The sequence below is a fragment of the Cervus canadensis genome, chromosome 30 (genome assembly GCF_019320065.1).
Source record: "Cervus canadensis isolate Bull #8, Minnesota chromosome 30, ASM1932006v1, whole genome shotgun sequence".
Lineage (NCBI taxonomy): Eukaryota > Metazoa > Chordata > Mammalia > Artiodactyla > Cervidae > Cervus > Cervus canadensis.
This window is the reverse complement of record NC_057415.1, coordinates 34,492,636-34,516,310: the sequence shown is the minus strand read 5'-3', so window position 1 is coordinate 34,516,310 and position 23,675 is coordinate 34,492,636. Positions and strand designations below refer to the sequence as shown.

Sequence of the window (23,675 nt, the reverse complement as noted above, 5' to 3'; positions counted from 1 at the left end):
AGAAGAGGATATATAGTTTTCATGTCTTCCCTACCATTCTTACAATAGTTTTATTCTTCCACTTTTATCTAGGATTTTCCATTTTCTTATCTTGAAAACACAGCAACAGTGGCTCCAGATAGGGAAACTGAGTTTAATTATTTTGAATGCTACAAAGGCCAGGATCAAAGAGAAAAAAAAAGTCACACAAGACTGCCTAAACCAGTCACTGTGGCTTCCCGGCATGAGTGGGCACAGAAGCACAAAAACACTGTGCCTTCTGAGTTTCTTCTTCCCTCCCAATAGCCATACTCAAGAGGATGTTATGTCAGCGTAAACACAGGGAAGCGATTATGAGATGATAAAATCTTTGGTGTACTGAGATATTGCATCTTCATGAAGACTGTCTCCTGCACAAAAGGTCATTGAACTCTTCTGGCATGTACAAAGCCTGTTGTTTTAAGTAAAGTAGGAGGGGGGACAGTGAGATGAAAATATAACTGGATCACGCCACCTGAACGACGGACATCTTAAAAACTGATGACAATGGCCAGAGTCCATGTGGACAATGAAGAAACCACTGATTCTGATATCACTGTGGGTGGAAGACACACATAGAATCACAAAATCAAAATATTTATTTGTTCTTTTGCACATGACACTGTTAAAATATTCCTACGACAGCAACACTGCCCTCCAGGAGCTTACAATCTAAGATAGTCAACGTTAATTGTAGACCCAGTGATTAAGGCATTACATCAAATGCAGACTTTATATCTTTAGATGTATCTTCTCAAGGAAGCAGCTGGAGAGGGCAGGACCAACAGTAAATGACATGAAAGTATACTCTCTACCACCTCCCCTTCCAGCTTCTACAGGGAACCCAAAACCAGTGCCCCACAGCCTAAAAGGGAATTCCAGACAACCCTACCATAGAAGTAGTGAAGAAACCTTAGTCTCTGATTCCCTGGTGGACAGAGAATTCTGTCTGTGGGCAGTGAGGGGCTGAGTGTTCCTCTGGCATAGGTTGGAGACGGTACCTAAGATTTTGTTAACTTAGTGGATAGTACCAGGTAGCCCTTTACGCAGCCTCATAGAAATTCCAACAGGATAACTGCTCATCAAAGTGTGCTTAGGGTCTCGAACAAGTTTTACAGCTTCCAGTTAGTATCAATATCCAAACCCACTGCAGAGCATTGTCCAGTGCATTGGGAGGGCTAGGGAGATTAGCAGACTAGATGTGTGGGATAAAAGACTGAAAGACAGTAAGGGGCCAAAGACAGGGCAACACAGCTTCTGCTTGTTGTGAACAGGAGGAAAAGAGCAATTTGGATCCAAAAGGAACAAAGAAGTCAGGCACTAAAATTCTAAATGAACAGGGGTACAGATATGAAAATCAACAAGATTATCAATATTAACATAGTCCAAGAGCTCAAGAAAGGCAGAATTTAAGGTTTACTTTTTTTTTTACCCCCTTCACTAGTTTCTTCCTTTGGCAACCTAGCTCAAGATCACAGAATTCAGGTTTTTCATGAGACTCTGTCTTGCATACCCAAAGACATATCCCAAATTGCTTCTCTCTGACAGTCTGAAATTCACAGCATTTTGTCTTAACTGGCCTTGATTTTTCATACCTTGAAAATAACCTGATGAGGTTATTTCATAGCAGATCATGACAAGATGTCTAGAGAGTACCAGGGTTACTACTAAACATTGATTCTTATTTTATTTCTCAGGGTTTTTATTATTCATTGGCTTCTGAGACAGTACAGGCTATTTGTACCTTAATGTTGGATTTTTATCAGTACCTGTCATTCCCTTTGCTTATACTAAGTGTCAGCACTACAAGGGGTTGGAATGAGAGAAAAACATAAAATTTTAAATGTTGGTTCTTAGGTTTTAACCTCGATCCAGTAAGCTCATAACCCTCTCTTGGTTCAAAGCCATGCAAGTACACATTTCTTGCCCTCCAATATTTAACTGGCATCAACAGAGAAAGTACAAACTTCAAAACCACAACAGAGGCCAACAGGATAGCTATGTTTTCTCTCTCCTGCCCTGAGGCACAAAAGGAGTCTAGCACCAAGGAGGGCAGGATTTAATAGACCAGCACAAGAAGAGTCACTACACAGAGGTAGGTTGGACTGGGAACGAGACTGCCGCGTAGAGTAACGAGAATAAAAATCCAATATGATTCTTCACCAAGGAAAGTAATTTTTGGCCACTTGTGATCTAATTAAGCTCTCCCCACCCCGAGTAACAAAGATGGTCATGCAGAGAATGAGGGTCTGCCTGGTATGTCTTTGGATGTCCGGGCTGAGGAAAACCTGACCATCAGCTGACCACACCCTAAGCCTCTTCAAGAGAGGCCTGGGCTTTTGCCCTTCTAAACCAAGACTGGCTGATTTACATTGCAGATCAAAGGTCTTTCTCAACCTTCAGGCTACTTCCAAGAAATTACAGATCTTTAAAAATAAGGACTAGTGATCTCATACATGCCAAGAAAAGTTACTTTGGCTCCAGCCCTTCCATGCATGTGGGCCTGGGCACACAGACACAGCCAGGACTGAATAAATGTTTGTGGAATGATTAAGTATTGACCAGCAGCATTTAGCACATAAGTTAAGCCCAGACACACCACCTACTACTAGCAAGTCAAACTCCCGTGCCCAGTCCCAGGTAGCTCACCCACCAGGTGATACTCCCTTAGTATAAAGCAGAGATGCTCAAAGTATGGTCCCCTGATCATCAGCAAGAGCATCACTTGGGAATTTGTTAAAAATACCGATTTAGGAGCTCTGGGTCAAGGCCCAACAACTGTGTTTTTAACAAGCTCTCTAGGTGATTTTCTGATGCATGCTAAAGTTTGAAAATCACTGGTTTAGAGGCAGATACATGAAAACAATAATGGGAGAAAATGTTTAAATGCTTGCTTCATTCAGCTGTGACATACTAAGGTACCAAGTCAAAGTGAAAATGTCAATGGTTTCATTTTAAAATATCTATTTTCTCAAATTGATTGTCACCTTTTTTTCCTTGATTAACAAGTTCATTCTAATTAAAATATTAAGTGGGAACATAAGTTGATTAGTCAGCCACCCAAGAATGCACTGTTCTGCAATTTACAGTCTCAAACCATCTCTCTGCCCCCTACAAAGGTTTCAGTGCAACACGTCACATCTAGGGAAGGCATAACCTATCTCCCACTCATTGAGTCCAAAGACTAAAACATGTTTGGGTTCTGGGTTTAACTGGGCAAGACTTTCCCTCGCCTGCCATCAATCCTGGCTAAAGTTAACCCATTTCCATCACTGACCCAGGAAAGACCCATCAAGTTCACAAACTGTTTAAAAGAAAAAAAAGAACACAAGACTAAAAACAAGGAAGCAGGCGATCAAGCCATTGAACAGAAAGCTACCTGGATTAGATAAGAACATATAACTCGGATCTAAGATAATGAGGGAGGAGGGGACTTCTCCTGAGTGGCTTCAACTCAAGAGAAATGGGAAACTCAGCTCATTAGGGAAAAAAGTGTGGGGGGAAGGAGGTTACCACTTTAGCTCAGAGACTATAAGCTAAACCTCTGTTGAGCAGGTGATGTGTGTCGTAAGGAGATGAGGAGCAAGAAGAGAAGGTAGAATCCTGTCTTCCAGTCTTGAACTGCTTCCCCCTGCAATCGACGAGGCCGCCCCACGGAGTGAGGTGTCAATGGCAATGCTCTGTGATGTCCACGACCACCGCCTTCTTCCAGCTGAAGAGGAAGTACCCTGTGCCAGCCCCAGCTGCGACAGCAATGCAGAGGTACCCGTTGTAGGTCATGAAGATGAGCATGAGGAAGTAGCTGATGACCACCTGGATGATGTGCAGCACTGTCTGCAGGAGGTGCGGGAAGCTTAGCATTTGCTGCCTGGAGAGGAGACAGGGACACAAGAGTTAGGGCCCCGGGAGTGCTCAGGCAGCTCGGCACGCGCTTCGGGAGAAAGGAAGGGAACAGTTGTGGTCATGAGCTCAGCTTGGGCTGCCCTCTCTCACAGTCACCTTGGCAACTCCAGGGTACTTGTGTCTACGCAAGTTTTGTTTGTTGGTCCTTGGGATGAAAAATGATAGGGCTATGAGGTTAATAGACATCAACCAGATATGGTTCTACGGCAGCAGGAGGAAAGCTCTTCAGGAGGAGGGGAGAGGGAGGGTGGAAGGTGACTCACTTCCACCTTGGAACCTGAAAGGATGGCCCACACCCGCCCACACTTATTTCTGCAAACATTTTCAGGCCTTCCACCTTCGCAAAGCTCACACTCTTAAAAACTTGGAAACAACAACAAAAAAACAAAACAAAAACTTGGAAACAATTGACAGTGGGGTGGTATAGTAGACAGTTCTTAATTAGGGATCAGGAGACCTGGCTGTTTATCTCCTCTGTCACTCACTAGTTCTGTCACCTTAGATGAGTCACAATCTGGTTGGCCCTCAATCATGGGTACTATTGGAATAAATAATATTGTGCTTACTTGAGAGTAAGACATTTGTCTATAGGATTCCTTGAATTCCAATTTAGCTTTAAGATCTACATGCCTATTATAACTGAATTTTAAAAAGCACTTGCCAATCTGTGGGAAAAACCAATAGTCATCCAAATACTTTCTTAAGTGAAATACAGACCTTTGCACAATCTCATAACAAAATGAGACCAGAACTGGGCAGGTACAACTTTTTTATAGAAAGGAATCAACTGGGTTCTGCCGTTCTTCTGTATAATGACCTAAAACTTCTTTCTCTAATTTGTTTATTATTATTTGACTAATATGTTAAAATATGGCTTCTTTTCCTTCTTCCAAGGTGACCAGTGCTTAGAATTCAGAATGAACTCTAAGGAGAGTTAATGTCATTCCTCTTTGGGCCTGCTAATGACTCACAACCCCAAGCCCTCAGAGTGCTGGTCAAGGTGACACAGAACCATTAACTCAGGAAAAGAGCTGTTGCTGATAAAACAGCCACTTTGCTATTTAGCTAATTCAGCTCTCCAGAGCTTCCATCTGGATCTGTTCAATCTTCTTACCCGACAGTTTTGTGTGTCTCCATAAGGATGGTTCCATTTGGTCCTGGGACAGGCATGGAATTGTACCGAATGCTGACTTGTGACTTGCGCAGGAGGCCCTCTCGGGCTATCTTGAGTCCTTCATAGAACATGGCTAGTAAAAACACTGCCACGAAAGCTCCGGCCATTTCTAAGTAGGAAAGGAAAAGATGGCAGTAATGTCAAACATGCAAAATGCTTAGCTGGTATGCTCTCCATGTGAAAAAGAAAATGTAGAAACTGCTCCTCTTTTTTGGGGGGGTGGTGGTGGTGGGGGTGGGTGGGAATGGGCCTTGCCACTCAGCTTGCAGAATCTTAGTTCCCTGACCAGGGACTGAACCCAGGCCCTGGGCAGTAAAAGTGCCATGTCCTAATCACTGGACTGCCAGGGAATTCCAAAAAACTGCTACTCTCTATTCTTTTTTTTGCTACTCTGTACTGTTAATTCCAGAATATGTTATATTGTTACCTCTTCACTCCCATGGATGGAAGAGAAGGACTAAGATAGTGTTAGTGAAAACTACAGTCTCTACTAAAGAACATACTCATTTTCTGATTAAGATAACAAAAAAATAACTGTAACAACAACAATAACCTTTTGATGTCAATGCTTGACATCATTAAATTAGTTTCACACACAGAAACACACAATGTAGAATACATGAAAGAGAAATAAAACACTTATTGTGAAGACTCTGACCTCCCAGTGCAGGGACATAGGTTCCATCCCTGATTGGGGATCCCACATGCTGTGCAGGCTGCCCCTCAAAAAAGTGTTGACTCTATTTCTTGAATGGGCACTTCAATTCTAAGTCTTTCACACTGTGAATTGTTGGTAACAATATGAATGTATTCAAAACTGATTTAACATACTACCTGAATTAAATGCTTCCCTTCTTCTCAAAACAAATCGATTTTGTGGGTCCAAAGATTTATCTTATACCTAAAGTGGTCCACCTGACCACTGAACTTGTACAATTTGAATTTAAGGCACACTAACTCAACATTATAAACTCCAAAAAAATGGATGATTAATTGCCCCCAAACTAGGACTGACTTTAAGATGGGTCAAGAGTCATGAATGCTATAGACCAGTTTGGTAAGCTAGAAAGAGCATAGGATTAGGTCAGAAGCCTTAGGTCCCTGTCCTAGTTCTGACATACTAATTTATTTAGGGCGAATCATCACTATTTGAAGCTTAATTTTTCCGTAAAATGGAAGGACTGTACTCGATTAATAGTTTTGAAGCTAGGGTTATTTTGTGGCATGTATATATAAAATGCTTCTTATGCCATTTGAACTTGACTGTAGTCTTACGTCCAAGACCAATCAAACAGGGAAACACTCTGGAAAAGGGTGAAAGAAAATGGTCTGCACAAGACTCTGACCTGTATCTAAATTATGTTTCAGAAACTCTAAAACATACACATGTTATTTAAGAGAGGTTTACAGTAGGACCTAAATAATCATTGTGTATCCTTATCTTCCAGGTAGGAAATAGGAAACTAGACGGTTACAATCGCATCTCATGACTCAGTAATTCTGGCAGGAAGAGGTGCTGGGTTTCCAGATTCTTTGTCACTGTCTCTCATGTGAGTGTCACCTTCAAACAACACCTGATGGCTTACTCACCTCCAGCTGTATTAATCACCAAACCAGAAAACAATAGTTCCACGTCCTTAAAGCCAAAGTAGAAGGTCATAGGCTGCCAGGAAACCAAAACATTGTAGTTAGAAACAATGAAAGTTTTTACATGAGAATCGCAGGTCAAGAACACTTATTAGCAGCAGTTCTGGGTAATAAGAAGCATTCACTGAAGTGGAAAGCTTTCTCCTCATTTTAGTATCACTACCACAGGCACTTCTCCGTATGTACTCTCCTTTGCCCTCACTGTCAACTTTTGCCTTTTTCTCTTCTACACAAAGAATAAAGAAATTAATCCAGAAAAGGGTCAATTTTGAAAGGAAGACATACTGAAGAGAGAACCATAGAAATATCAGTTCTGGTGTAGCCCTGAAATTAACCTGCCACAAATCACTTGGGCAAATCTTGGGCAAATCACTTGACTTCTCTAGGTCTGCCTTAGTTTATCCTCATCGGTAAATTGATCTTTAACCTCGAAAAAAAATGCTATGACAAACCTAGACAGTGTATTAAAAAGCAGAGACATCACTTTGCCGACAAAGGTCCATATAGTCAAAGTTATGGTCTTTCCAATAGTCATGTATGGATCTAAGAGTTGGACCATCAAGAAGGCTGAGCACCGGACAATTGATGCTTTTGAACTGTAGTATTGGAGAAGACTCTTGACAGTCCCTTGGACTGCAAGGAGGTCAAACCAGTCAGTCCTAAAGGAAATCAACCCTGAATATTCATTGGAAGGACTGATGCTAAAACCGAAGCTCCAATACTTTGGCCATCTGATGCAAACAGCCAACTCATTGAAAATCACCCTGATGTTGGGAAAGATTGAGGGCAGGAGGAGAAGGGGACAACAGAGGATGAGATGGTTGGATGGCATCACCGATTCAATGGACATGAGTTTGAGCAAACTCTGGGAGATGGTGAAGGACAGGGAAGCCTGGCGTGTTGCAGTCCATGGGGTCGCAAAGAGTTGGACACAACTTAGTGACTGAACAAGAACAACAAACACAATCATCTTCCAGTCCTAAAATCCGATTGTTTCTATGACCCAGGTGGGTGGGAAAGGGCCCGGGCTGCCTTTCCTTTGGCACTTACCATCATCATCATCATGTGATCATGGGAGTGGTCGGATGAAGTGGTCGGGTGATGGTGAGGTGGCATGGTACTGTTGTCTCCACCACTCATATCCATGTTCATCCCCATGTGGTGGGAATGGCTTATTTTCCCAAGAAAAGTTGAGTCAGCAGAAGAATCTTTTAAGAAAAAGCATTACATACAATAATTAAAAATACAAAATCTTGAATCTTTTTTTAAAATCTTCACAATGTTTCATCTTGTCCTTTTTTTTTTTTGACCACACTGTGTGGCTTGTGGAATCTTAGTTCCCTGACCAGGGATCGAACCTGCGTCCCCTGCACAGGAAGCACAGAGTCCCAATCTCTGGACCACCAGGGGATTCCCCAAATCTTGTTTCTTGATAAATACTTAGTCTACGTGGGATTTCAGCCAATAAATATATGCTCCCCTAACATCTTACTCAGAATTATTTTTTAATTATCTACAGACACAGAGAGGAATAACTGCACCAACAGGAATGTCCTCTGGAGACTGTGGCAGAAGGGATTTGTACACAGGGTTTCAGAAACCTCTTTCTTTTTTTAATTCATTTTTATTGAAGTATAGTTGATTTACAATGTCATGTCAGTTTCTGCTATACAATACAATACAAAGTGAATCAGCTATACCATATCAGAAACCTAACTTTTATTCTGAATCCTCTTCTAGATACATTCAATGTATGTTCAAACTTAAATATGAGATAAGGAGAAGAAAAGTAGCTTCTCTGGGTGGCAAGAAATAATTTGTAATAATGCATAAAATTGATGCCGTGGATGAAATTTAACAGTCTTTCTGATCACAAATGTCAGTAGATAAAAAGCAAGTGTTTCAAGATAATTCACCTAATTGGATGGCCTGTGTTCAATCAGGATATTACGAATACACTCTCACATATGGGACCACCAGCCTTCAGCTAATTTAAATTAGAAGGAAAGGTCTACTGCTGCCCTAGGCAAGTGGTGTGTTCAGAATTTGATACACTATCAATATCAGCAGGGCATTAGAGCTGGGAATACGGGAAAAAAAAAAAGGTATAAATTAGATATTCTCTATTAAATTAAGTCTAGACAACTGCACATTCAGTCTTGTGTCTGTGTTTACTATCCCTTAACTGTTTTATTGCAAAAGTCCATCCAAGATGTCATTCAAGGAGCAAAAACTCTGGTAGCTAGGGTGGGGAGTGGGAAGGTGAAGAGGGTAGAGAGTAGGGTGGTGGGATTCTGTTTATGTGTGCCTCAATGCCAATTTGTGGAGGAAGGAGTTCTTTAGAAATCCCAAGTAGGTATTCATGTTCATGAGCCTGTGTGCCTCTTTCATTAATCCAATCAACAAATATTTATCCAGCTTTCGCCAAACTCTGAGCTCAGTGCTAATAATTCAACAGTGGAAAAGACAAACAAAACACAGGATGGAGAAACAGCAAACAGAACAGTTTCATGTGGGGATTAGTGCTGTGAAGGGAAGAAACAGGAATACGGCAGGGTTACTGGGAGGCTGAGAAGAGGTGCCCTTCAGATACAGAAGCACAAACACTCCACCATTTACTTTCCCCATTCAACTTCTATCATTTCCCCCTTCAACTTCCCCATTTCCCCTTCAACTTCCCCATTTCCCCTTCAACTTCTATCCCATGATTCTATGATAGCAAGCTGAAAAAACAGGTTCCAGCAAAGGAGATGGCAAAGCACCCATTACAGATAATCAAAACTCGACTGTGAGTTTAAATAGCTTTCATGCCAGATACTGTATTGCTTCATCAGGAGAGAACCCGACAAGCTGGGATTGTTAATACTTTTGCCAGAAGGGGGCTAGATTAGAGGTACAAAGAGATACATAATAAGATCTTTGTCCACAAAGGTTTATTTCTAGTGAATGGTTAAAAAAAAAAAAAGAATACACACAAAAATAATCAACAAGAGGGAGCACACACGACCGTCTGCGGTGTGCCTGCTGGCGTCAGCACCGGAGGGAGCAGGGATGGACCAGACACAGACTCTCTCCTCACAGAGCTTCAAGGCTACAAGTTAGAAGGGGACACTGAACAGTCAGAACTCAGTTTGGGGCCTAAGATGAAATGTAAAGGACAGTTTAAAAAGAGAGAACATAGACAGCATCAGAAACTAATTAAGATTTGTACCCTTGATTTTCCTCATGAACTTTTACATGTTCTTCTTGTCACCATGTTTCTTTTGAAGACCCACGGGTTCCTAATTGTCCAGGCATCTCATTACCAATCAGAGACAACTATTTAATGAAGGTACTTATTCATATCTCTTCAGATATATCAGTGGTCCAGTAATCTATATGTCCAAATCTTAAGAACGTCTTTCGAGTTATGCACCTGTTTTGAAGTATCATCTTGTAGGATACACTTCACACTGAAATATACTAGAGAACAGAGCAGGAACTGAATCTATTTCCTTCCACGGTCAATGGACAATTAATTTCTTTTTTTTTCTTTTAACTTTATTTTTTTTTTACCTCACCATGTGACTCACAGGATCTTAATTCCCCGACCAGGGATTGAACCCCGGCCTCCAACAGTGGAAGCACTGAATCCTAACCAGTGAACAACCAGCAAACTCTCACAATGGGTTTCTTTTTTTTAAGACCACTTTCAAGCCCTTTCTGCCTATCCTCTCTCCTGAGGCCACAAAATGACTATTAACACATATGGATGGTTCATAAAATATCTTTCGTCTAGCATAGAAAACTTCTTTGCTCTTTAAGAAAATAGAACAGAAATGGTCTAGGAATTGGCGAGAGAAAAAAATAAGTATGAATTGTTATGAAACTTAGTTCCTATAAAAATGGGTGAGAGGCTTATTTCTTTGGAAGGCTTTACACTACTCAGTTTCTAGGGAACATTCATGTTCAGCTGGGTACTTGAGGTTGGCAATATGCCAACTTGCTTCTTTGCTTGGAATACTATTAGAATAAATGACACATCCTATACTGAATAACCTGATGCTGGGAAAGACTGAAGGCAGGAGGAGAAGGGGACGACAGAGGACAAATGGTTGGATGGCATCATCGACTCAGTGGACATGAATTTGAGTAAGCTCCGGGAGATGGTGAAGGCCAGGGAAGCCTGGTCTGCTGCATGCAGTCCATGGGGTTACAAAGAGTCAGACGCGACTGAACAACAACACTGAATACCATATAGCTTTGCATTTTCTACCTTTTCCCCATTTAATAAGTATGGTGCAGTATTTATAAAAATAGGTTTCAAAACTTCCTTGGATTCAAGGATCTAACTCCTTCTCAGTCTCCTTTTGAGAATCATCAAAAAGAAGCTTCCTCTGTTTCTGCCAACACTTCCCCCAAACACACGCACTATAAGGTGTAGAGGGACAGACTCTTGCGAAATCTAGCATCTCTAGCAAAATATTTATCAATTTATAGACAGAAGATAGGGAACTAGCGAGCAGGTTAAATTCTGATGTCCATTCTGAGTCTTAGCACTGACCTTACATCTTAACTTTAAATCCTCTTTTATTTTCCTGGTATTTCACAATGGTGAATGAGAAACAATAGTCCATAGGGACTACGATTAGATCCCACAAAGGCCTACACAGAAGTGGTCACACATCTGCCATGTGGCCCCTCTCCTCCAGCTTAGTTGGATGTAATCCGGAGCCTCAGATAATTCTTTTGGAGACTGCCACTAGTCTTTCCTGACTTTCATGATAAGGAAGAAAGCTTTTATTCTTAAAATGATTAGGGTCATGTTCTTTTTTAGATTTGTAAAAACAATTAACAAAGGGAACTCTATCTAGTCACTCTTCTGCTTTCTGGAGTCAATAGTTATGATTGATGTACAAGTTTTTGGCAAGCACAGACAGGGGAAATTCAACATCAAAGACAATACGCTACCATAAACAAGGATTCCTGCATATGGACTATGTTCATGTGATTAAGCAACAAGTTTAACTGGACTAATCCTGCCTTTTCATGACCTGTATGGGGTCAACAGATATTCTGAGGAATGACTCTGGGTTTGTTTCAAGTGCCTCTATAGGTGAACTTTTCCTATACATGGCTCAGATGATAGAGAATCTGCCGGTAATGCAGGAGATCTGGGTTGGAAAGATCCCCTGGAGAAGGAAATGGCTCCCCACTCCAGTGTTCTTGCCTGGAGAATCCCATGGACAGAGGAGCCTGGTGGGCTGCAGTCCGTGGGGTCACACAGAGCTGGACACGACTGAGCAACTAACACGATGTTTTATGAATGCTGCACTTCTCCTGTTTGCAGGAAGTGGTAAAGGAATGTAGGAAAAAAGGAGAGATCTTGATATAATGCAGTAACAAATCAGGCCTTGGTGCCTCTCTACAACCTGACATTTCAGGCCAATATACTGAAGTTGTTCAGAAAAAAAATGTAGTGGTTTCTAGGGAAGGGAAATACAATTTGACGAATATAAATGGGGAAGTCCCTTTTCCTTGATGGCTATGATGTTGTTTCACTCATTCTCTATGCCCTGGCCTCACATTTTTACTCCAAATTGACTGGCAGAAATGTGGTCATAATTGTTTGACTATAACCACATCATGCTTTGGATATTTTAACTCTCTTTCCTTGGCCTGTATCCTTCTTGGGGTGCAGTAATCATAAGGATACTTAAACTAATTTTACTTAACAAAGAGTATTCAGTTCAGTCGCTTAGTCGCTTCCGACTCTTTGCAATCCTATGAATCGCAGCACGCCAGGCCTCCCTGTCCATCACCACCTCCCGGAGTTTACTCAAACTCATGTCCATGGAGTCGGTGATACCATCCAGCCATCCATCCTCTGTCATCCCCTTCTCCTTCTGCCCCCAATCCCTCCCAGCATTAGGGTCTTTTCCAATGAGTCAACTCTTCACATGAGGTGGCCAAAGTATTGGAGTTTCAGCTTCAGCATCAGTCCTTCCAATGAACACCCAGGACTGATCTCCTTTAGGATAGCCTGGTTGGCTCTCCCTGCAGTCCAAGGGACTCTCAAGAGTCTTCTCCAACACCACAGTTCAAAAGCATCAATTCTTTGGCACTCAGCCTTCTTCACAGTCCAACTCTCACACCCATCCATGACCACTGGAAAAACCATAGCCTTGACTAGACGGACCTTTGTTGGCAAAGGAATGTCTCTGCTTTTTAATATGCTATCTAGGTTGGTCATAACTTTCTTTCCAAGGAGTAAGCGTCTTTTAATTTCATGGCTGCAGTGATTTTGGAGCCCAAGAAAATAAAGGCTGCCACTGTTTCCCCACCTATTTCCCATGAAGTGATGGGACCAGATGCCATGATCTTAGTTTTCTGAATGTTGAACTTTATGCCAACTTTTTCACTCTCCTCTTTCACTTTCATCAAGAAGCTCTTTAGTTCCTCTTCACTTTCTGCCATAAGGGTGGTGTCATCTGCATATCTGAGGTTATTGATATTTCTCCCAGCAATCTTGATTCCAGCTTGTGCTTCTTCCAGCCCAGTGTTTCTCATGATGTACTCTGCACATAAGTTAAATAAGCAGCGTGACAATATACAGCCTTGACGTACTCCTTTTCCTATTTGGAACCAGTCTGTTGTTCCATGTCCAGTTCTAACTGTTGCATGTAGGTTTCTCAAGAGGCAGGTCAGGTGGTCTGGCATTCCCATCGCTTTTAGAATTTTCCACAGTTTATTGTGATCCACACAGTCAAAGGCTTCGACATAGTCAATAAAGCAGAAATACATGTTTTTCTGGAACTCTCTTGCTTTTTCGATGATCCAGCAGATGTTGGCAATTTGATCTCTGGTTCCTCTGCCTTTTCTAAAATCAACTTGAACATCTGGAAGTTCAGGGTTCACGTATTGCTGAAGCCTGGCTTGGAGAATTTTGAGAATTACTTTACTAGCGTGTGAGATGAGTGCAATTGTGTGGTATTTTGAGCATTCTTTGGCATTGCTTTTCTTTGGGATTGAAATGAAACTGACCTTTTCCAGTCCTGTGTATTAGGTGTGAGTAAATCTTAAGTTTATACACAGGTTCTAGCCAGAACTGGCAAAGATTTTTGACTCCCAGAGTTCTGCCATATCAATGTATTAAATAACAGTTTAGGAAAATGAGACAGTAGAGGTAGCAAGAAAATAAGTCAGGCCAATAAGAAAAAAAGAAATGGTAAAGACCTTAAAATCAGAGTTCTCCCCAGATTAAATTTGGCATGTATTGGGAGGGGATAGGGCATGTGCCATAACTATAGCTTTATAAAGACAGAACTCTGGAGAATAATTTCCAAAACCCCACCACCAACACTGTATTAGTCACTCAGTCATGTCTGACTCTTTGCAACCCCATGGACTAAAGCCCACCAGGCTCCTCTGTCCATGGGATTCTCCAGGCAAGAAGAATGGAGTGGGTTGCCATTTCCTTCTCCAGGGGATCTTCCCCACCCAGGGATCAAACCTGGGTCTCCTGAATTGCAAGCAGATTCTTTACCATTTAAGCCACCAGGGAAGTCCTTACCATTAAAAAAATAAAAAATGAAAAGGAAAGAAAGAAAACTTAGATTCTATCCTTAAAAAAAATTTTCAATAAAACTAAGGCTATCAGGATTTCCCTGGCAGTCCAGTGGTTAAGACTCTGAGCTTCCAATGCAGGGGACACAGATTTGATCCCTGGTCAGGAAACTAAGATCCCATATGCTGTAAGGCTGAGTGCCAAAAACAAACAAAACCTAAAGCTACCATTTTCCCTTCTAAGTTTGTGCCTTTGTTGATAATACAAAAGTGAGCTCTACTGTAAACAGATAGTGTAGGTGTTACTAAGTCCAAGCTCGGTCTGCTCACTGCTGGACAGGCCAATTAACCAGAAGATTGAGGCAAGGAATATGATTTTATTGGGAAAGCTGGCTGACAGAGAAGACAGCAGACTACTGTCTCAAAATAACCATCTACTCTGGGTCTGGATGCCAGGTGATTTGCAGGACAGAGACAGGTAGGAGTTGAGGAAGTAAAGACCATTATCTTGCAAATATCTCCTGGAATGGCCAACCTCAAACTTTTCCAGCAGAGGTGCAGTCTTCCTCAAGGCAGGTCATTATGTACTATTATAATGACAAAGGGGCTTCCCTGGTGGCTCAGAGAATCCACCTGCAGTGCAGGAGACCAGGGTTCGAAACCTGGGTCAGGAAGATTCCCCTGGAGAAGGGCATGACAACTCACTCCAATATTCTTGCCTGGAGAATCCCATTGACAGCTACAGTCCTTGGGGTTGCAAAGAATTGGACATGACTGAGCAACTACAACATAATAACAAAAGCAATGCAAAACAAAAGTTAAAGTCAAAGAAACAGATCCATCATAGAGACAAAACTGGCTCTTAGCTGCAGCATAGGAGGTCCCTGAGGAAAAGAAGCAGGTATAGCTTTTTGATATAAGAGAAGCCATTTTAGACCTAAGCCATTTTGTGATCTAAGTCTGGCTACCATGCACGCCCTTGAACAGGGTCTAAGTAATAACAATTGTAAGGGAACATAAGAAGTAACAATAGCAAAGATGATAAGTCTGTTGCAGGATTCCTTGAAAGCACTTTTTGTGGAAAGAAACCAAACTACACTCTATACACTCAAGTGATAACATAGTCTATGTGGCTGTATCACTCATACATCAGACTAATCAGATACATCAATAGTAACCAATTGCCAGAGACAAACGGTTACACTTAAAACTTAAAGGGCTTCCATTTATGAGTGGCCAATTCCCTGGTGGTTCAGATGGTAAAGAACTGTCCTGTAATATGAGAGACCTAGGTTTGATCCCTGGGTTGGGAAGTTCCCCTAGAGGAGGGCATGGCAACCCACTCTAGTATTCTCATCTGGAGAATCCCCATGAACAGAGGCAGGCTACAGTCCTTGGGGTTGCAAATAGTCAGACACAACTGAGCGACTAAGCACACACACAATGATCTAGGCAAACATGAAACGCTACACAGACTAAAAGTTTTTATTAGAACAAAAGAGCTATGAATTAGTGGGAGTAGATCTTTTATACTGAAGTTCTTGGCTAAGAATATCCATTTTAGTACGAAAGGCGGTAACTCAGGAGCTGCCCTGTGAATCTCATTCTAACTATCTATGGAAAAGACAGAAAGCAAACCCATGATTTGATTCTAATCAGAGTAAGACAAGAAAGCCTTTGCTTAAATGGCAACCCACTCCAGTATTCTTGCCTGGAGAATCCCATGGAGAGAGAAGCCTGGTTAGGCTACAGTCCATGGGGTCGCAAAGAGTCGGACATGACTGAGTGACTTCACTCACTCACTCCAGGTGATTCAAGGCCACCCCCTTCTATCATAAACTTCATCTTTCTATATCTCCACTCCACTTAATAGTTAATCTGCTCAGGCTGAGCAAAGGAGATGAGAAGCCTGTTTGTCCTGGAGGAACTGATTGCAAGACAAATTATACAGCTATAATTATTAAACAAGAGGGTTATCATTTTGCAGAGAAAGCATGCTGAGGACAAACTTAATTTTTTAAATACCCAATGCAGATGATACCGCCTTAATGGCAGAAAGTAAAGAGGAACTAGAGCTGTTTGAGGAAGGTGAAAGAGGAGAACGAAAAAGCTGGCTTAAAACTCAACATTAAAAAAGCTAAGATCACAGCATCCAGTCCCATCACTTCATATGGGGAAAAAAACTATGTGGGGAAAAAATGGAAACAGTGGCAGATTTTATTTTCCTGGGCTCCAAAATCACTGCAGGTGATGACTGCAGCCACAAAATTAAAAGATGCTTGCTCCTTGGAGGGAAAGCTATGACAAAACTAGACAGCACATTAAAAAGCAGAGACATTACTTTGCCGACAAAGGCCCATATAGCCAAAGCTATGGTTTTCCAGTGGTCATGGACAGATTTGAGAGTTGGACCCTAAAGAAGGCTGAGTCCCAAAGAATTGATGCTTTCAAACTGTGGTGTTGGAGAAGACTTTTGAGGGTCCTTTGGACTGCAAGATCAAACCAGTCAATCCTATAGGAAACCAACCCTGAATAGTCACTGGAAAGACTGATGCTGAAGCAAAGCCCAGGAGATAGTGAAGGATAGGGAAGCCTGGCATACTGCAGTCCACAGGGTCACAAAGATTCGGACATGACTTACTGACTGACTGAATAACAACAACAAATCCTCACAGTACCTCTTCTTGTTTCAGAGGATCCAAGGCACAGAAAGTGAAAAGTGAAAGTATTAATCACTCAGTTGTGTCTAACTCTTTGCAACCCCTATGGACTATTGCCCACCAGGCTCCTCTGTTCATGGGATTTCCTAGGCAAGAATACTGGAGTGGGCTGCCATTTCCTTCTCCAGGGGAATCTTCCTGACCCAGGGATCAAACCTGCATCTCCTGTATTGGCAGACAGATTCTTTACTGCTCAGCCACCAGGGAAGCCCAAGGCATGGAGAGTTTAAGCACCCTGTTCAGTGTTATTCTAGAAAGTTATGGAAGTACCCTGGCAAGAACTTATATATCCTCACTCCTGGCCCAGGGATTATTCTCTGTTAAATCTGCCTTACTGTTTATTCAGTGTCAAATTTTGGTCACTTTTCCTAATCCAAATAAATTAGAAGATTCACTCAGCCTGCCTCTGGTTTTCACAATCACTCTCTTACAAACTTGGGTTTTTCTCAGGGTACTTCTGCCCTCTGTTCATCCTATGTGATACATCAATGACAAATCAATCTACCTAAAGCATGGCTCTACTTACCTGTCCCCAACATTCCACTGCCTACCAACCTCTCCATTGTCTATTAACCTCCTTGTTCTAAGATAATAGATCTTTAAAATAAAGGCCTCAGCCTACCTTTCTGCCTATAGATACTTTGTGTTTCAGCCAAACAAGTCTAATTAGTCCAGTTTCTACTCTTACCACACTTTGCTGTCTGGTGTCTTCGCTGACATTGTTTCTCTAGGCTGCAAGGCCCATCCTTACAATCTCTAAATGCAACAAATCTTCCTCCTCTTGCAAGGTCTAGTTCTAAAACCTCTGACCATTCATACCACAATGTGCCTTTCTTCATGACTCCAACTGAGACTAGGTCTCAAATAGCCCGATTTTTTTTTTCTATGCTCTTTCAATCTGTCTGTTTTAGTCATCACCTGATAGAACACTGTTGAGATAATGTAAGAGAAACAGTTGGAGTGTTTCTCCAAGTCCTCATCTTCATCAACTGCAGACATTTAGTAAGTTCCTCTTGGATGCTTAGCCTCCTGACTCAGCTAAGAAGTCTGGCTTCAACAAGTAGACCTAGAAAGAGATGAATGAGCCATCTCTTCATCTATCAGCAGACCACCTCAAGATAAAACCTAGTGCCCTGCCTCTCAATTTGTGGGTCATAGAAATCTCACTAAGAATTGGAAGTGCTTTAGGACTTCCATGGTGGTCCAGTGGTTAAGACTCCATGCTTCCACTGTAGAAGACATGGGTTCAACCCCTGGTTGGAGAACTAAGATCCTTGTGCCACACAGCGTCCCCCCTCCCCCCCCCGCCCCCCCGCCCCGGCCCCCCAGAGCCTGGAAGGACTTTATAAGTCATCAGATGCAGCTATTCAGTAATAACCAAATTCTGTAACAACTGTTATAACACCCCTCAGGATGTTTCCATTCCAGAAATACAAGGATGCAAACACTCTCTTTCCAGCCAAACCAAGCATAGGAAGTGTTTCATAGGAGCCTGCATTTTGCTGTTTTTTGGTGATGGTGTTGATAATAGAACCAGCAGTTCCAGTGAAACCAGTATCCAGATACTATTTGCATGTATTTCTCAAACCATGATTTGCATTTTAGGTTTTACTCCCACGAACTAATCTGTCTGCAAAGAGACACAGAAGTATCTTCACCTCACCCTTCTCATCATTTATTTTATGTCCACTACCTGGCATTTGGGGCTTCCCAGAAAACTCAGTTGGTAAAGAATCCACCTGCAATGCAGGAGACCCCGGTTCGATTCCTGGGTTGGAAAGAAACACTGGAGAAGGGATAGGCTACCTACTCTAATATTCCTGGGCTTCCCTTGTGGTTCAGCTGGTAAAGAATCCGCCTGCAATGTGGGAGACCTGGGTTCAATCTCTGGGTTGGGAAGATCCCCTGGAGAAGGGAAAGGTTACCCACTCCAGTATTCTGGCCTGGAGAGTTTCATGGACTGTATAGTCCATGGGGACCCAAAGCGACAGACACGACTGAGTGACTTTCACTTTCACTGGCATTTATTTATGTCTCTGATACAGATTTCCTTCTCAGCCTTACCCCAATCTAATCCTCTTCACATTCAGATATTCCATTGAAAGTCATCCATTCACTCTTCCTGAATAAATTTAGTACTTTGATAGCTGTAGCTTTTTTGGCTCTGTAGTCCCCATCCCATCTTCTGAATATGTGAAAATCCTATCATTATTTGTTCAACATTTATAGTGCACTTAAAATGTGTCAGAAGTAAGTGAAGTGAAAATCGCTTAGTCGGGTCCGACTCTTTGCAACCCCATTGACTATACAGTCCATGGAATTCTCCAGGCCAGAATACTGGAGTGGGTAGCCTTTCCCTTCTCCAGGGGATCTTCCTAACCCAGGGATCGAACTCTGGCCTTCCGCACTGCAGGTGGATTCTTTACCAGCTGAGCCACAAGGGAAGCCAGTAGTAGGATAAAGTTAAAATACGGCCCTTGCTGTTTGGAGTGTACAATCTAGTTCATTCTTTAAGGCTAAGTTAAAATGCCACCTCTTCTATGAGGTTTTCCTTGAATTCCTGACAGAAGAAATTGCCTTTTACTGGATATCTTTAGCAATCTTCTCTTATGGAACACTGACTTACAGTTCCTAAAATACAAGATAAAAAACACCACATACACACAGCAAAGTTCTTAGAGGGCACGTTACTAATTCATACCTCCTTACTGCACCTGGAAGGGCGCTGGACAAAATACTCATTCACCCGAAATTATTTAATTCTTACAAAACCCACATAGGCTTTATATCTACTTACAAGGACCCAGATGCAAAAGACAAGATTCTTGCCTTTGCAAAACTTACCCTAGAGGAGGAAACTCTCGTTAAATATGTAAATAAGTAAATGTGTTTAAGTATATAGCTGGAAGTAAACATGGTACTGTGCTAGGAGAATAACAGTAAAAGAACTAACTTAGATGGAGCAGGGGTAGGTAGAAGAGAGAACAGAGAAGCCCTCTTAAGGTAACATTTAAGCAGGCTGAAAATTACTGGAGATGGGCAGATGGGCAGGAATAGCACCCCTGAGCCAAGAAAGGAATCAAGGTCATTCAAGGTCAGTATGAATAGAACACATTGAGTACGAGGAAGAGAAGCCCAGTGAGGCTGGAGACAGGCAGAAGGGGTACAGTGAAGAAGGCCTTACAGGTCATTTAGAGCAGACTAAATTTTACTCCAAGGGCAACTGGAAGCTATTTAGGGGTAATAAGCAGGGGAGTGATGTGACCAGATTTAGATTTTAATAGAATACTTGGCTGGGTAGAATAACTGGCCTTTATTTGTTCTTACCTAATAATATTTTCTGCTCTAGTTTTCTGTGAGGCATTCACAGATGGAAAAAAACAAATTCCTTACAGAGCCATGAACCATAATCCTTTAATTTCCCCAAATCCAGAAAGACATCTGTTAAAACTTCCAAAGGATTAGACGAGCCTTCTAATCTCTGGGTTATTTAATGGTTTGAGGGGCAAAACTGAAGAATACTCTCCAAGGACTATCTTGGATTGTAAGAGCTTCTAAAGTCACAGGTCAACTTCTGTAGGAGGAGTTAAGCTTAGAGAATATTGTTAAGAGCATGAGTCAGGTAAGATTCAAATCCTGGCTCTGCTACTTTCTGAGTATCTTAGTGACATTTCCTATAGAAGTCTCATGAGTCTTTCGACAGGCAGTAGGTACTATGCAGAGCCTGCTAAAGGGGCTGTGTTCCGACTTCAATAGCACTTGGCTAACTCCCTCAAATTTGGTAGGTGCTCAGTAAGGTAAAAAATATGATGAAGGTAGACTAAGCTCCCCAGACAGCACCTGCCTAGTGGATTATTATTGGATTATACAATCTGTACTAAACATGGAAATCTTCAACCATGATATTTGACAAGCCCCACTTTTCACTCCACAAAACACTAGCAATAAACCCAGAATTTACGTGATTCCAGTTTTTAATGCTAAGGGCAGTGGAGAATATACTAGACTGAGTCCGAGATCTGGATTCTGCTGCATCCAACTCCATCACTCTGTATTCTTAGGGGATAAAGCGCCAATGCCAGTTTCTCAATTTTGACCTCACTGAACAATCCTTTGCTGTATGAGCTGTCCCGTGCACTGCAGGAAGTTTAACAGTACTCCAAGCCTTTACTCACTGACAGAACCACTATTCCAGCTGTGACAATCCAAAATATCTCCAGATTTTGCCAAATATCCCCTTGAGGGCAGAATCACGCTGCTGCTTCTTTGAGAACCACTCTTTTTTTTTTTTTGCCACACTTCATGACATGTTGGAATCTTAGTTTCCCAGCTAGGGGTCGAACTGATGGCCCCTGCTTTGGAAGCACAGCGTCTTAACCACTGCGCCACTAGGGTAGTCCCTGAGAACCACTGCTGATCTCCGAGTTTAGGCATCTCATCTGAAACTCAGGGGAATGAGATAACATCTGTCTTGTTTCTTTTCAGGGTTTTTGTATCATTAAAATAAGATAATGAATGGCAAGAAATACTGAGAGAAAAAGACCATGTAACATACATAAAAGCATTATTATTACTTTGTGGGTTATGTTCTATGAGTGCTCAATAACAAGGCTGAAGAAAACTACTCACATCTTGTTCATGGAATGCATAGTAAGGCCTACTTTAGACTATGTGGAGTCGAATATACCATTTACATTGGTACTCAATAAATACCTGTTGATTGAATGCTTCTAGGTCTGGGTCCAATCAATAGTAAACTTTCTTTCCAGCACGTTCCCAGGTTTTCCTGCTGAGCAAGCACAACGTAGTATGTTGCTAGACCTAACCGCATGTGAAAGACAGGACTGGATTAAACAAGAATGGCTACTTACTTTTATAGCTGCAAAATAGAGGTACAAGAGGTTAACTGACTAGTCAAGGTCATGTGGCAGGTCTAGTGACAGTGTGCAATTAGAATCCAGATTCTGACCTCAAGTCCAGTGATCATTTTATTACTCATATCATTGGACTTTCACCCAACTCTTGCGGCCCTGTCACTTAACATAAAGGTGTTAGGGACTTCCCTGGTGGTCCAATGCGTAAGACGTCATGCTTTCACTGCAGGGGGCATGAGTCCAATCCCTGGCTAGGAAAACGAAGAACCCCCATGCTGCACAGCTCAGTCAAAAGGAAACAAAACAAACAAAAAACAAAGGTAGCTATTTACTTTCTGCAGCCATTCTGAAAAATTGAGATAAGGAAACAAAGTTGTGGTTTTTAGGGAGCTTCGAAAGAAATACAGACCTATTTCTACTGGGAGGAAGAAATGAATACTCCCTATACTCAGAGTAAACCAACATCAAGTTATCTAAGGGTCCTGGCAAGTCTGTAAAGCACATTAAAGGAATTCTCCAGGCAAGATTACTGGAGTGGGTAGCCATTCCCTTCTCTGGGAAATCTTCCTGACTCAGGGATTGAACCTGGGTCTCCTGCATGGTAGACAGATTCTTTACACAGGATGAGATGGTTGGATGGCATCACCAACTCAATGGACATGAGTCTGAGCAAGCTCTGGTAGTTGGTGATGGACAGGGAAGCCTGGGGTGCTGCAGTCCATGGGGTCACAAAGATTCGGACACGACTGAGCGACTGAACTGAACTCAACCACCTAATAATCAAAGAACTTTCTGGGCCAACACTAAATTTAATATAAAATGGCTCACCTTTGGAATTTGACACACTGTGGGAATAGTTCCCAATGTGATTAATGAAATTAAGATTGGCTCCCAGCCGAGGACTCCAGGGCCTCTCCCTAACCATCAGCTTCTGCTTGTCTGAAAATGGGAGTTCAGTTTGAGATCCTGAATAGACCACTAAAAATAAACAACAAAAAACAGGAGGAGGAAGTTGTGGGCAGAAGAGATATTTTCTTTTTTATGGCTGCTCTCCAAGTATGCAACGAAGTTATACTCAATCTCTAACTGGTAAAACTGTACCTGCTGGTTGTGGGCCCTTGGGTGAATTACTCAATATCTCTGGCCTCAGCTCTAAAATCAAGTAATAAAAGTAGCCTACCTCATAGGGATTGTTATGAAGAGCTCACTGAGGCAGAAGCATACTTAGTTTCCATGAAGACAGCAATGAGAATGGCACCTATCTTGTGACAGTGTGCCCTTAAACATGAACTTAGCACAGCGCCTAAACACAGTAAGCCCTCGATAAATAGTCATTATTGTTACTTCTTAATCTACTGTTCTTTCTAAATTTGGCATAGGTATAATCCCCTCCAATCCTTTGATTTGTCCCTCGATCATTTCCCACTTGGGTTCCCAGGTGGCTCAGTGGGTAAAGAATCTGCCTGCAATGCAGGAGACTCGGGTTTGACCCCTGGGTCGGGAAGATCCCCTGGCGGAGGGCATGGCAACTCACTCAAGTATTCTTGCCTGGGAAATCCCCTGGACAGAGAAGCCTGGCGGGCTATGGTCCATTGGGTCACAAAAGAGTCAGACACGACTAAGCACGCACAGGAGCATGCACACATAGCTACTCCACAGCTAACTTTTCTTTCTGACCTTTGTCGTTCTCATTGTGGGAGCGTTCAGGGTGTGCCAGTGAACCCTATCCATGCACTTCACAGGGAAGGATGTTCTTCACCCATGTCGAATCAGGTGGTCAGTCATTTGCTTCAA

The 23,675-nt window shown here is 42.1% G+C and overlaps 1 protein-coding gene across 4 annotated transcripts in view; it reads right to left on the bottom strand.

The window, feature by feature from the left end:
- Positions 1–594: 594 nt before the first annotated feature.
- Positions 595–23,675, bottom strand: part of SLC31A1 (solute carrier family 31 member 1) — a 33,680-nt gene continuing 10,599 nt past the window's right edge. For 2 of the 4 annotated variants that reach the window (XM_043453563.1, XM_043453565.1), the window contains 4 exons: positions 7,793–7,950; positions 6,686–6,758; positions 5,036–5,204; positions 595–3,886 (listed from right to left, as the gene is read on the bottom strand). In XM_043453563.1, coding sequence (XP_043309498.1) covers positions 3,685–3,886; positions 5,036–5,204; positions 6,686–6,758; positions 7,793–7,900 — 552 coding nt within the window. In that variant the 5' untranslated portion in view covers positions 7,901–7,950 and the 3' untranslated portion in view covers positions 595–3,684. Of the gene's footprint in view, positions 3,887–5,035; positions 5,205–6,685; positions 6,759–7,792; positions 7,951–21,720; positions 21,797–23,675 lie in introns of all 4 variants that reach the window. The other 2 variants (XM_043453564.1, XM_043453566.1) reach the window with 2 other exon arrangements.